Source organism: Anopheles gambiae, chromosome 3 (assembly GCF_943734735.2).
Source record: "Anopheles gambiae chromosome 3, idAnoGambNW_F1_1, whole genome shotgun sequence".
Classification (NCBI taxonomy): Eukaryota; Metazoa; Arthropoda; class Insecta; order Diptera; family Culicidae; genus Anopheles; species Anopheles gambiae.
Genome location: NC_064602.1, coordinates 4356061 through 4368136, shown reverse-complemented (window position 1 = coordinate 4368136; position 12076 = coordinate 4356061). Strand labels below are relative to the sequence as shown.

Genomic DNA, 12076 nt, shown 5'->3' with positions numbered 1-12076 from the left:
CGCTGCAGGCAAAACAGTTTCATCCTTCAATTCGAGCACAATTCGAGGCGCAAATCGCCAACTCTACCCCCCTCAGGAATTTGCTACTGGCAATTCCATCCACAAAAAGAGGCGCTTCATTCGCTCGCACCCTTCGCGAAGCGTTCGTGATGGAATGTTTTGTGTTGGTAAACCAAAAGCAAACACTACCACGGGTGCATTTCATAAGGCACTCTCGAAAAACAAAACGGCCACCAAAACAGAAGCTACACGAGAGTGCTTTCCTCCTTTCACACACCTTTGGCAAGGTTTTTCCTTCCCCTTTCGTACTCCCATCTTGGCTTTGCAAAATCAACTGTATCGGTTCGGTTCTCTTTACATCTCAACAACTCACCCCAGCTGGTTTGGACGGCACACCGAGTGCACACCTTCACCGCCCCGAAATGCTATTGTCTCGAATTGTGAGGCTCTCGGCACACGGTTGAGCTCAACCGGCGTTGATTAATTGACTGCCCGCTGCTTACGAAATGGGGGTGCACTTGGAATATTATATTCAAATTTTCCTCGTTCTCCTTTTCCCTTTCCCCCCGCGTTCGGTGGATGTTTTCAATCGCCACTGGCTTTGCTACTGGAATTTACAGCATTTCGGGAAGGGGGCCCCTCCGGATCGGTAAACGGTAGCATTTAGTGGCCGGATTGGGCAACAACAGTGAGCACAGCGTTCGGATCACTTCTTCACAGGAGTTTCGAGGCTTGTGGAGCATTTCGAGAGGCTGTGAACGTGAGAAAGGTAACAACACGAGGAAGGGAAAACATGATTAGCCAATGCCAATAAAACAGACGTTTGGATCGATAGCGAGAAAAAGCCCAGCCAATCTGCATAGCGAAGTGAAGTCGTTTGGAGTGTAAAAAACCAGCAACAGCGTTTCTTGTGTGATATAATACCGGATTGGTTCATCAATAGCAAATAAAAGCATAAACTCTTGACTGTTTTCGGTTTGAATATTAGATTTTCATACTTTAATTTACTGCTTCATTCGCGATATCACATGAGAGTGTGCAAAAGTGTGTGTGTGTGAGTGTGAGTGTGTATGTATTTGTGTTTCTATATTGTAGCTGTCCATGTTTTCTGTTCACTTACGCACTAGTACCGTGGTGGTTTTTAGTTGTTGTACAATATACGCGTTGTTTTCATAATAAATTTACAATACATACGTAACTGCTTAACTTGCTTGTTTGCCATGGACGCTAAATGGCGCACTCTAAACGCGCCGGCCTAAACACACTCAGCAAAACAACTCTCTTCATACTTGCTAGGAGGGTTCTCTCTCTCTCTCTCTCTCTCTCTCTCTCTCTCTCTTTATGTATATATTCTTTCATACGGGTAGGATATAATTAGAGATAATATAATACTTGCATTTGCTTAATGTGCTACACTTCCTACATTCTTGTCCTACTCGAGAGAACAATTGAAAATTGCAACTTTTACACAGAACTCTTTAATGCTGGTGCTCGAAACACTCTAGTGAGAAACATTTTTGTAGATGCCTTAAACTTTCCCTCCCCCAATTGCTTTTGATGATTGAAACCATTTTGAGGCATTTTAACGATCTTTTTATGTTTGCAATAATTTCTGTTTTCTACTCTAAATAGGAAAGGAAACCCACAACTGGTTAGGTTTGTCGTTTGCTGCGTCGTCTTTGCTCTTAACACTGCTAAAAACTTGCTCTCTTTTTATATTTACAAACTCACTGTACAGTTCATTAAACAATATAGGACGCTACTTGAAATAATTTCCAAAGCAGAGAAGAGCGCGAGAGAGCTGTCGGAAAATGGAGGAATAATAATTTACAAACATCTGTAACCCTTATCAATTTAAAGTAGGTATCCTTGTCGCGTTGTACTAGCCACTTTATAGTATTGCTTTGATTCTTGCTGTCCTCGTCGCCTTCCGGACGTCTCACCACCATACCACACCTTGTTGCTTGTTGATCCTTTTCTTACGCGCTCTCTCGCTCTCTCTCTGTCTCTTAGTATTGCACCAGCGAACCAACTAAGCCATCGTTCTTCTGTAGGGACGTCCGCTATTTGTACCCTGTTAGAAGGTGGGTGAAAGTTGGGGATAGGATGGTTGTCAAGCATGTGTGTGTGTGTGTATCTGCGATCCGTCCGAATGCGTTTCCGTTTTATTTTTTTTTTTACGGGATCTGTCCGTTCATGCGCATCTCGAGCTCTTCCTCCTCCTTCGTGAGCGGCACGGTCGAGTGATTGTACAGACCTTGGGCCATCAGCTGGAGGGCGAGCGGGTTCTTCTCCGACGAGCTCTTCTTGATCTTGGCCCGCTTGTTCTGGAACCAGATCTTGATTTGCGCCTCGTTCAGCCCCAGCTCGGCACTGAGCGTTTGCCGCCGCTTTTCCGTCAGATAGCGATTTTCGTTGAACTCATTCTGCAGAGACCGAGGGAGAGAGAGAGAAGAGGCACAAACAAATGGCAAACGATTAGAACAGATGGTAATAGGCAAATAGAGTACATCGAAGAAAGAGCGTTGTGCAAAGCGTGTTGTGCATGGGAGGTAAAACAACGAGGAAAGAGCGAGACGGGAAAAACGAAACCTTACCTTCAGTCTTTGCAGTTGCGCATTGGAAAAGGCTGTCCGTGGGCGCTTCTCCTCACTGTCGCCCTTTTCCTTCGGTTGCTTCGTGCGTCTGTAGCGAGGACCTGTAGCAAGAGCAAGAGAGACAGAGAAAAGCAGAAAATTAATAAAAATGTCACTGGCTTTAACGACTGCAAAATTGCTAGGCAAGAAAATGCCCCGAGAGATGCCACAAGGGGGAGGGATGGCGAGAGATACTCGACCGTTGGTGAATAAATAATCATTACTGTCGCTCTTATCTAATTCAATTAACCGTCGGATGAGATAAATCGAGCCAGTGTGGTGTGTACAGTTTGCCGAGGATGTATAGGTAGGAGAAAGCAAATGATCGTACTGTTTATTGCACCGAGGGGATCGAGAATTTGGCCCTTCCGCCCTTCCCCATGCTGGCAGCGGTTTGTTTGTTTTGCATTAGCACTGTTTTCTCGCTGGCTGGCACAAAAATGGCCGTCGTAAAGACATGGAGGGGAAAGGGAACGAAAGCTCCCATAAGATTAAGACCCCAAGCAGCGGGCAGCGGAGCACCGTTTGCAAGAGGAATGTGTTTATTTCACTTTGAGACCATTTTTACGATTACTCCCCGAATGGTGGCTCGAATTTCCTTCGCCCCATTGTTCATAAATTTTACACGAACGCTTTCGCTATTTTCTCCTGACGCTGGTGCGCTGCGTTGCTCCCATTGCTTCATTTAAATTAGTTGAAATAAATAATCGCACTAATTAATGAGGCCGGCCCGGGATAGCCCGTGCGTCCGCGTGGGTCAGTTGCGGGCGCTTTTCTCTCGACGCCCGATGTAGTCCCGCGCGTAATCCCGAGCGTACGCAATAGAAGGTTAATTAATATATTAATTCGATAATTAATTCGAGCCACTTCTTGGGCCCTGTTGTTCCCCTTTCCAACGTTCTCTCCGCTACGTGAGCTCGTCGTCCTTTCGTCTCTTGCGCTCTTGCGGGATGAATATTAATGTCTCCGTTGGTTTTTTTTTTTTCGGGAGCTGCCAAGTGAGCCTCACCGCGGGAACTGAGGCACTACAACTCACTCACTATGACTGTGGGCCGATCTGACGGTTCGATGGTTTATCATAATTTGACATTTTAATAGAGCCTTATACAGCGAAAGGGGTTAGCTCGGGGCGGCGGGAGCAAAGCAGGGACGGCTGACTGACTGGAATTGACGAATAAATCGTCACAAATGGAATGGAATAAAATTTTGATGAACGCTAACGGATGACGCATTCCCATAAACAAAGAAACTTAATCGCCTTACTGGGTGAGTTCCTTCGCGAGCTTTTGGGAAGGTGAGTTTTGTTGAGACCGCACACAACAAGATGCCACAAATTAGGGATACCGTTTAGCACCCGTTTGGGGCCCTATTGTTGAATGTTTGAAATAGAAGAAATTCATTTTTAAAAGAAACAAATACTGGCAAGGTGCCGGTGAGGAATCTCTGCTTAAATGCATTTTGCCTAATGAAACACAGTTTCGAAAAAAAGTTTGCATTTGTGAGCAACATTCCTAAAAATAAACGAAACAGTAACGTGTATCCATTTGTTCACACCGACAGAGGGGGCCACCGAACGCAGCACAGCAACAACAAAAACACAAACCTTTATCAGTTGCGGCCCGAAATTAAACGAAAACGACCGGCACGCACGCTTTCCCACTTAACGCCGATCGATAAATGACACGGGCGACGAAAGCGGACAATTTTTCGGGGCGCAAACTGTGTCTGTGTGTGGTGTAATACACTGGAAGTCGCGATAAATGGATGAAAAATGAAACCCTATTAAAAGCTAGTAAAAAATGTACCGAACTAGAAATTCCCGCCCGCCGCTCCGTCCGTCTAATAATCGAACGATAATCGAAAATGTACATCGAAAACGGGAACACTACGAAGGGAATGGAATAGAACGAACGAAATAGAAACCTATCAGAGCCCCCCCGAAAAAGGGAACGCAGCAGGGCGACGACTGACAGATGAGCTGTCGACAGAACTCAGCTTCCTTCGGCAGTGGCTGCGATAGTGGGCTTCCCTTCGAAAAGGGGTGCGTGTGCAGGCGGATGGGGGTTGTTGTTACTCGATTGGAAATTAATTTGTTCGAACGACGTGTTTGACAAGTGAGTGTGCTACTGTTACACCCGATCGATCGATTGGAAACATTTATGTGATTTCTCTGTGTGCATGAGGGTGTGGATCTTTTTTTTTTGTCTCTAAAACCCCCTCATTTCTCAAGCACTGAGAATTGTGAGAACCTCCAAAGAGAATTAGTTTCTATTAAACCGCCTTTACGATCTCACTTTATAGCTTTAATAGTTTGATCGTTTGCCCCGCTGGAATGCCGTGCTCGTGTTTTCATAACTCGCCAACAAAAGGGAAAAAGTTTTATTACAATCTAGCCTCTTTTGCTGCAAACGCAAACGTTACGAAACGTTAACCATTCCGGGGTCGAGTGCGGAGCGCACCAGAAACTTTTTCTAATTGCTTCTAATAAATTGAAATATCAGCCAGCTTTATTGGCTTAAAGGTTGCTTGCGGGTTGCTCGGTGGGAGCTTGTGTGTTGAATTCTCCACCGAAATGGAACATAAAAAAAGCTCCGCCTGTACCTAGAAGTTTTACTTCCAGCACAGCCAAGGCCCTGTGCGCTCTTGGCGAGGAGCAGCACCCATAAAACTTCGTCCCTGAGCTTCGTAGTAGCTAAACCCCGGTCGATAGTAAATTAATTAACTTCCATGCCATCCTTTCTTGCCAGCAGGTTAGGCCAACGTGGCAAATGAAGCAATTCCCGTGCAACTTCGTGCTTGGTGAATTTATCGAGCAGCGCACCTCCGCTTTTTTCGACTCAATTAATCGTCCATCGAACAACGCGCGGGGTTAAAGGGGCGCTGGAAGGAGTGCAACAACAGTAGCGATGGCTATCGTAAAACTGTGCAATTGCACATACACACTTCACTGCGCTTTGAGCTAGCAAACAGGCATAACGCAAACAACGCACGGAGAGTAAAAGAGAGTAAGTTAAAAATGGACGCGATTGCAATCATCATCATTATTCGCTCCCGGTCGGGGCGGTGGGATCGCGCGCAAGACGGAGACGACTTTTTTCTTGGCGCGGTAATTCATTTATTATTTCTTAATGCACTGCTCCAGTGCTGCGTTTTCCACTGGGAGATGCACAGAAAAGGATCAAACAGGGAGCTGTATATAAATCCTTTTTATGTGTTTTTTGCTCCCCTACTAGTAGTGTAGTGGGACGGTCTGTGAGTAAATTAAACGATCTATCTTGATTTTGCAGCGATCATTAAGCTCTCGGGCAAAGTTGTGTTTCTCTTTTTGTTTGCGTCCAGCAACGCTGGCCCAGACCGTAAGGAGACGCACGGGACAGACAGACACTGCGCAAAATGGTTGCCAGGGCAACCAGGGTCGATGAAGCGCTCAAAAGCGTGTACATTGAACGCATCTTGCGCGCAAAAGCTGCTTGCGTATGTTGCCGTTTGCTAATGGAGCGTTAAATCGTCCAACGGGCTTATCGAAGCGGCCAATCCCACACCCACCGAAGGCACCAAATTGAGCGGCAAAATGCAAATATAACACATGGCAAAAAAAAAAAAACCAGCTACAATCCAAAATAGATACACCAAGCAGTCCAAGCGGAAGTCTTCATGATCAAGAGCCGTTTCGCCCGGAGGGTGTGAAACGTGATTGAGCGTTCGGTTTCGGTGTATTTCCGCGGGCGTCAATCGAGCGTCGAGGTAGGACCATAAATTATCGAAAATTCCACCGCCCGTGCGTCCGGGTGCTAATGAGGCCCGGTGCCAGTGCCAGCGGCTGTCCGAACCGGAGCACTATCGAGCTCACGCAGGCGATAACAGAAATATGAGGGTTATGAATAAATTATCACATCACCACGCGTGTGTGGAAAATCCATGCGAGGCCTTTGCGCTGTCGCCGCTGTCTATTATCATTCGGGTGGGAAAGGGGCCCGCAGCATTCAGCTGCACCGCGGCTGAAGGACCCTCGAGTGATTAAAATCCTATAAATATTGCACGATTCAAGTGGATGGATATTGTGTTACAGCGGCTAACAATCGTTCCTGATAGTGTGTGTGTTTTTATTGCTCGTTTTAGTGCTGCAGGAGGCATATTGATTCAATTAGCAATGAGAGCGAGTGTCTGTGTGTATGATAATAGGATTCGATTGAAGTAGAACTATTTCAATGACCTTTTTTCTACCTCTTCTTCGATGCCTAACGGACAGTAGAAATGTCACAATTGTACGGTAAATGGACACAACTATTCATCACTCACTAGTTCTGTTTTGCGGTTTTTGCTTCCTCCATTGACTTTTATGATTATAGGTCTTGTCCTAGTTGGGGCCCTCTAACAGCCAAACAGTGTGACATGTTGACTTGTTGTGCGATGGAGAACGTACTAATTAGTTTCCTCACTTTGACAGAAACATGCGGAAAAAGGGACTGCCTTTCCTGATTATTGATTTCTCCCCAGCAGTAGTTGACATCGTTCCACCAACACAGCGAGTGGCATGTAATCAAATCGTTACACCTGGCCAGTTACAAGACAAAAGTACCCCCCAAACAACAACAAGCTAGAAACTTACCAGAGCTTGGACGATCGCTGTACCGCGTGCAGTACACCCAGGCCGGCCACAGATTGCTGCCATTTTCGCTTCCATCCTTGGTGCTGCTCGTTTCCGACTTCGCATCGTCCGACGACTCCATGCCAGCGTCCTGCGACGAGGAACCATTGGTTTCCGAGCTCGGCGCTGGTTTTGGGATGGGCTTTGGCGTTGGTTTGGCAGTGGCCGGAGCACCGGAACCACCATTCGACGCCCCATTCGTTGCACTGCCCGATCCGTTCAAGCTGCCCGTACCGGCCACATGCTGTCCGATCTGTGACACCGTCTTGCACAAACTGCCCAGCGGTGGCATGTTGTGGGGTGTCGCGGAAGCGGCCGCCGCAGCAGCCGTGGCTGCCGCAGCCAGTGCCGCCTTCGTTTGCGATTCGATCAGCTTCGCCTGGAACTTGCGGTGGCTGTTGATGATCTCTTCGTGGAGTTTGGGGTAGCTGGCGGCTGCACTGAATCCATTCAGCAGCGCGGCTCGATGGTCCAGGGCGCTCGCTTTGCGGCTATAGTCGTACACACTGCCCGTGGGACTGCTGGTAGTGGCCGGCGTGGTCATGGCGGAGGAGGCGGACGAGGGCGAAGCGATATCACCGTACGTGGCGGGACTCGGGGCGGACGTTGAATCCTGCGTCGAGCAATCGCTGTCCGTGTGGTACGGATGGAGGGGCAGAGGGGTGGCCGAGCTGCTTCCATTGCTGCTGCAAAGGCGCGGACTTTTGCTGATGTCGTACGGCCGGAACAGACTGTCCCTTCGCTCCAGAGACGCTCGCTGAGGCTGGGGCACAATCGGCTGTGGATGCGATGGCGACGGCTGGTAGTAATGGTGAAGGCCGGTGTGGTACGCTGGATGGAGCAGGGCCGGATGATGCGCTGGGTGGAGCACGTGCTGTGGGTAGGGCAGGAGCACCGCGGGATGGATCGGTCCGGGGCTGATCGGTTCGCGGATGGCAGGAGATTGCGGATGGGGCTGCTGCTGCTGTTCGGCCGTTGCCTTGCCAAACCGATCGCTCAGGATGTTGGTGATGGAAAAGGATATGCTGGCGGGCGGGGAGGTCTGCGGGGAGGGCTGCTGCTGCGGATGATGCTGATGATGGGGATGATGGGGTAGCTGGTGGTGGTGGGGATGCTGGTGGTGGTGAGGTGGCTGCGCTGGCATCGGTCCATCGCTGCCGAGCGGTTCCTGCTTGATGTGCAGCGGAGAGATCGGTACCACTAGCGACATCTCGTCGCGGGTAGGCGAACTAGCCGCGCTAGCGCCAGAGGTGCTGGTGGTGCTGGTGGTGGTGGTGCAGGCGGGCACAGGACTTGCCGTTGCCATCGTAACCGTGGTCGTGCTCGTCGGGCTCTGGCTACTGTGGTGATGATGCGGTGGACTAGGAGCACTCTGGGGACTGCAGCGATCTTCTAGGGCCATGTTCTTGTCTCACTATCTCCGGTCTCTACCTCAAGTAATCACACAAACACCAAAATGTTTCAACAATAATCACTGTCACTGGGTGCGTCTACTCAAGCACAACGTCACACTATCAACGTTCTAACTGCATTCAAACAACACTGCTTCAAACGCTCACTTCAATCTTCAACATCTGCACAAACGCGGCACTTGTGCCTGAGCGCGACTTCAATCACTGCACCACAACACACTGCTTGGACGCGTGCCTTTTGGGTCTGTGTTGTCGTCTCACACACGTCTTCACACACGTCTTCGTCTGCTGCGAACAAATATACCCGAAACCGGACCGCACTCGACCGACGCACGAGATAAATTGTGATGTGACAATGTCTGAAAATGAAATGAAATGAAATGTCAAACGCACCCTGACTGACAGTCTCAATCTCGCAGACTCCCTGCCAGCGGCACCCGCTCCGCTGTTCCCATCCCTTCCAGCAACAACACTGCTGCTGTGTGTGTTTCTCACTCTCTCCTTCGCCAGTCAATCATCCCTTCCCTTACGCAAAGGGGTAGCATTTTTTGTTGTGTTAGTCTGCGGAAAGCCACACGAAAGAGAACACGCTAGCGGATGGAGCGGGAGACAGAAAAGAAAGAAACAGCAAACCCCGCTTGCGGTTGTAGTGGTGCGGCAGGTAGGGAAAATGGGCGTGTTTTCTCCACCGTACGTTTGTGTGTGTGCGTGAAAAAGTCAATTTGCAGGGGAAAATGCTTGTGCCGATGCGAGAGTGTGTGCGTGCGCTCGCGGTACAACTCTATTACCGATCCCAAAACCCGCTCCGCTTTGGTGTGCTCCGTCTCGTTCTCGTGTGCCTCTGCTCGCTCCTGGACCGGGACCACACACGTCGAAAAGGGGGTGCGTTTTCATTCCCTGCGCCAACAACCCCAATGGCGTTCGCTTCCCGTTTTCTCGGTGCGGGGAAGGCTGGGGATGGTTGCAAAGGGGAAAACAGGCTTCCCAGCGTCAATGCGTTCCGTGGCTGCGGGTTGCTGCGAGAATCGAGATGTTATTTTTTCAATTGTATAATTTTCGAAATTAACCCCTCACATGTGACTGCACACACGTGTTTCTCTCGCCACACACATGCACATCTCCCGGACGGGTGGCATATCCGCTTTTGTTTCGTTGCTTTTTTTTGGACTCTGTTGCTGTCCGCGTCCTGATGCGGTTTTGACGGACTTTTTCCTTCTTCTTTTTTGTTGTAAAGCCATTTTGCTCTGGTTGATTTTGTGAAGTGAATTTTTAGATGTTTTTGTTTGCGTATGGGATGATATGGTTGCGTCTAGGACGGTGCTGTCTGCGTATCCTTGAGGTGCTTGTTGTTAGGTTGATGGCATACGGGTGAACCTTGATGCAGGAGTCTATTTTCAACTCAGACAAACTGATGACACGAAGGCACGAAGGGTTTTGCACCGCCGTATTGTTTGTTCTGGCGTGGTTTTGTTTGAAATCGCAACACATTGCCGTCAGCGGCTCGTTGTCGGGACGGGGTTTGGTTTAAAAATATCCATCCTCATATATACTACAGATGGCCCATCGCTTTGTGTTGAAACAATATGGTGGATTTTCTTTATTTTTTATTACGTCTGTCGCATAAAAACAGTATGAACAAACAGAAACAGAAACAATCAAATGGAGTCCTTTTATGTTTATGCATCAATATGTTTGTGAAGAACGTTTAATGTATAAAATAAATAAATTTAGATTATATTTTAAATGCATAAAAAAACTTCCACCATGCTCTAAATCGTCACTATTGTTTAAACAACAGTCAAAAGGATTTCCAAATGGTACATCAAACGGTACCTAATACATTTCACACACTACATTTTTCCCACTCCAAGCTTCTAAACACAATAACCACACCGCCCTGCAATTGGTACAAATCCCACGCATTCCTTCTCACGCGCAATGGCAGCATACACTCACATAGGCCATACCGGCATCGCTCCGAATCCGTGGTGGAAATTCATTACATCCCATGTGTCCATGTCCATCACACCGTCGCAAACACACCGCAACACCTTTTGCAAGACACCCTGAGGTGTGTGTGTATCATTATTACACTTTTTTCTAATTAATTCGTTCACTGCAAGTGGCCACCGACACCATTCACCAGGCTGTGTGGTCGCGCTGTGGGGTCCGGGCGATTGTTTTATGCCCGCGATAATTGCACCCGGGGCCGGACGGAAAAATTGCTCCAAAAATTCAAGCTAGGCTGCCTGCCGGCCCGGCCCGGCAACATATAGAGTGAAGGCATTCCACTGCTGCTGCCTCCCGCCCGCTGGTCTCATATCCGGTGGATTATTGCGAAAGGAAAGCTCCACCTTTCCTTCATTCAGCACACGCTCCTTGCACCGATGGAATGTTCCCGCTGCTGTTGGCCAAGAAAGCGAACGGTCCTCCATCCCCATCCACGGGGTTCCTCTAATACTGTAATTTTACGCGCCAGGAAAAGCGCTCCAAAAAACGAAGGGTGGCTCCACACAGCTGCTGCTGTTACAGTGTGAACGGAAATCGGTAAAACAATAACCGTAAATAAATAAACAATTAAACCTAATTGCGGCCAATCATGATGGCGGTACGCTGGACTCTTCAATTAACACCGAATGGGGAAAATTAAGTTCAGCTCTTTCTATCCATTTCGTTGTTGTTTTGTTCATTGGTATGCTTCGAACCCCCAGTTCAAGTTGTGCCTTCATTTACTGACTCTCTAATTCATCCGCAGCAGCAGCAGTAGTAAGAGAATGCTAAGCTTGTGCATCCTCGCAACAAAGCCTCTAAGCTGCGGCCATTGCTTTCCAACCCCTTTTTTCGCGCAAATGAAGGAGGATTGAATTTTCCTTTTGCTTTTCTCCAGCTTTTTTCGTCTTCCACCTTCAACCCAGTAGCTTCAATGGCTGCGTAATACGTCAGTGCAGTCTAGCAAATCGGGCGTCCGGTGGGGGAGAGCGAGAGTTCTTTTTTCGGTAGGTGTGTGTTTGTGTGTGTCGGTTTCGGAATTTCAATAGAAAATTACCAACCAAAACCACCGAAACCCCTGAATGTGTAATTTAAACTCTCTTTACCCACCCAGCGCACCACCATCCTCCCCAAACCGAAGGCTTTTGGCGGTGCGTAATTGCAGCTCAATGAATGCGAATGGACTACAATTAACCCGATTAGAATTCGATTCGTTGTGCGCCATCATCGTAATGCTTCCATTTTCCCTAAATGAGCCCCCAAAATTGGACACTCCCAGCGAATGAGAACGGAAACGGGGAGAAAAGCGGTCGGTTTTGTTGGATGGAAAATTACACCCCGATCGGTCATGATTTGGTTCGGCAGCGGTTTGCTGCCCTGCAACCGTAACC

The 12076-nt window shown here is 48.3% G+C and overlaps 1 protein-coding gene across 2 annotated transcripts; it reads right to left on the bottom strand.

The window, feature by feature from the left end:
* Positions 1-969: 969 nt before the first annotated feature.
* LOC1277926 (segmentation polarity homeobox protein engrailed) lies at positions 970-9089 on the bottom strand. Of its 2 annotated transcripts, XM_061658476.1 has the most exons (4): positions 7246-9089; positions 2598-2698; positions 2258-2426; positions 970-2074 (listed from the first exon to the last, which is right to left on the bottom strand). In XM_061658476.1, exons 1-4 carry the CDS (start codon positions 8684-8686, stop codon positions 2064-2066), a joined length of 1722 nt encoding a protein of 573 aa, XP_061514460.1. In that variant the 5' UTR covers positions 8687-9089; the 3' UTR covers positions 970-2063. The 2 variants fall into 2 exon arrangements, with proteins under 2 accessions (XP_061514460.1, XP_317438.4); XM_317438.5 differs by having other exon boundaries at positions 970-2426; positions 7246-9088.
* Between the last annotated feature and the right edge of the window lie 2987 nt (positions 9090-12076).

What these genes read in the sequence shown, in the direction of transcription:
- LOC1277926 (XM_317438.5), bottom strand. Translation starts at nt 8,686, where the DNA reads ATGGCCCTAGAAGATCGCTGCAGTCCCCAGAGTGCTCCTAGTCCACCG. An exon ending in CAGCGATCGTCCAAGCTCTG is followed by an intron (nt 2,699 to 7,245) that starts GTAAGTTTCTAG and finishes CTCTTGCTACAG; the next exon opens with GTCCTCGCTACAGACGCACG. An exon ending in CGCAACTGCAAAGACTGAAG is followed by an intron (nt 2,427 to 2,597) that starts GTAAGGTTTCGT and finishes CGGTCTCTGCAG; the next exon opens with AATGAGTTCAACGAAAATCG.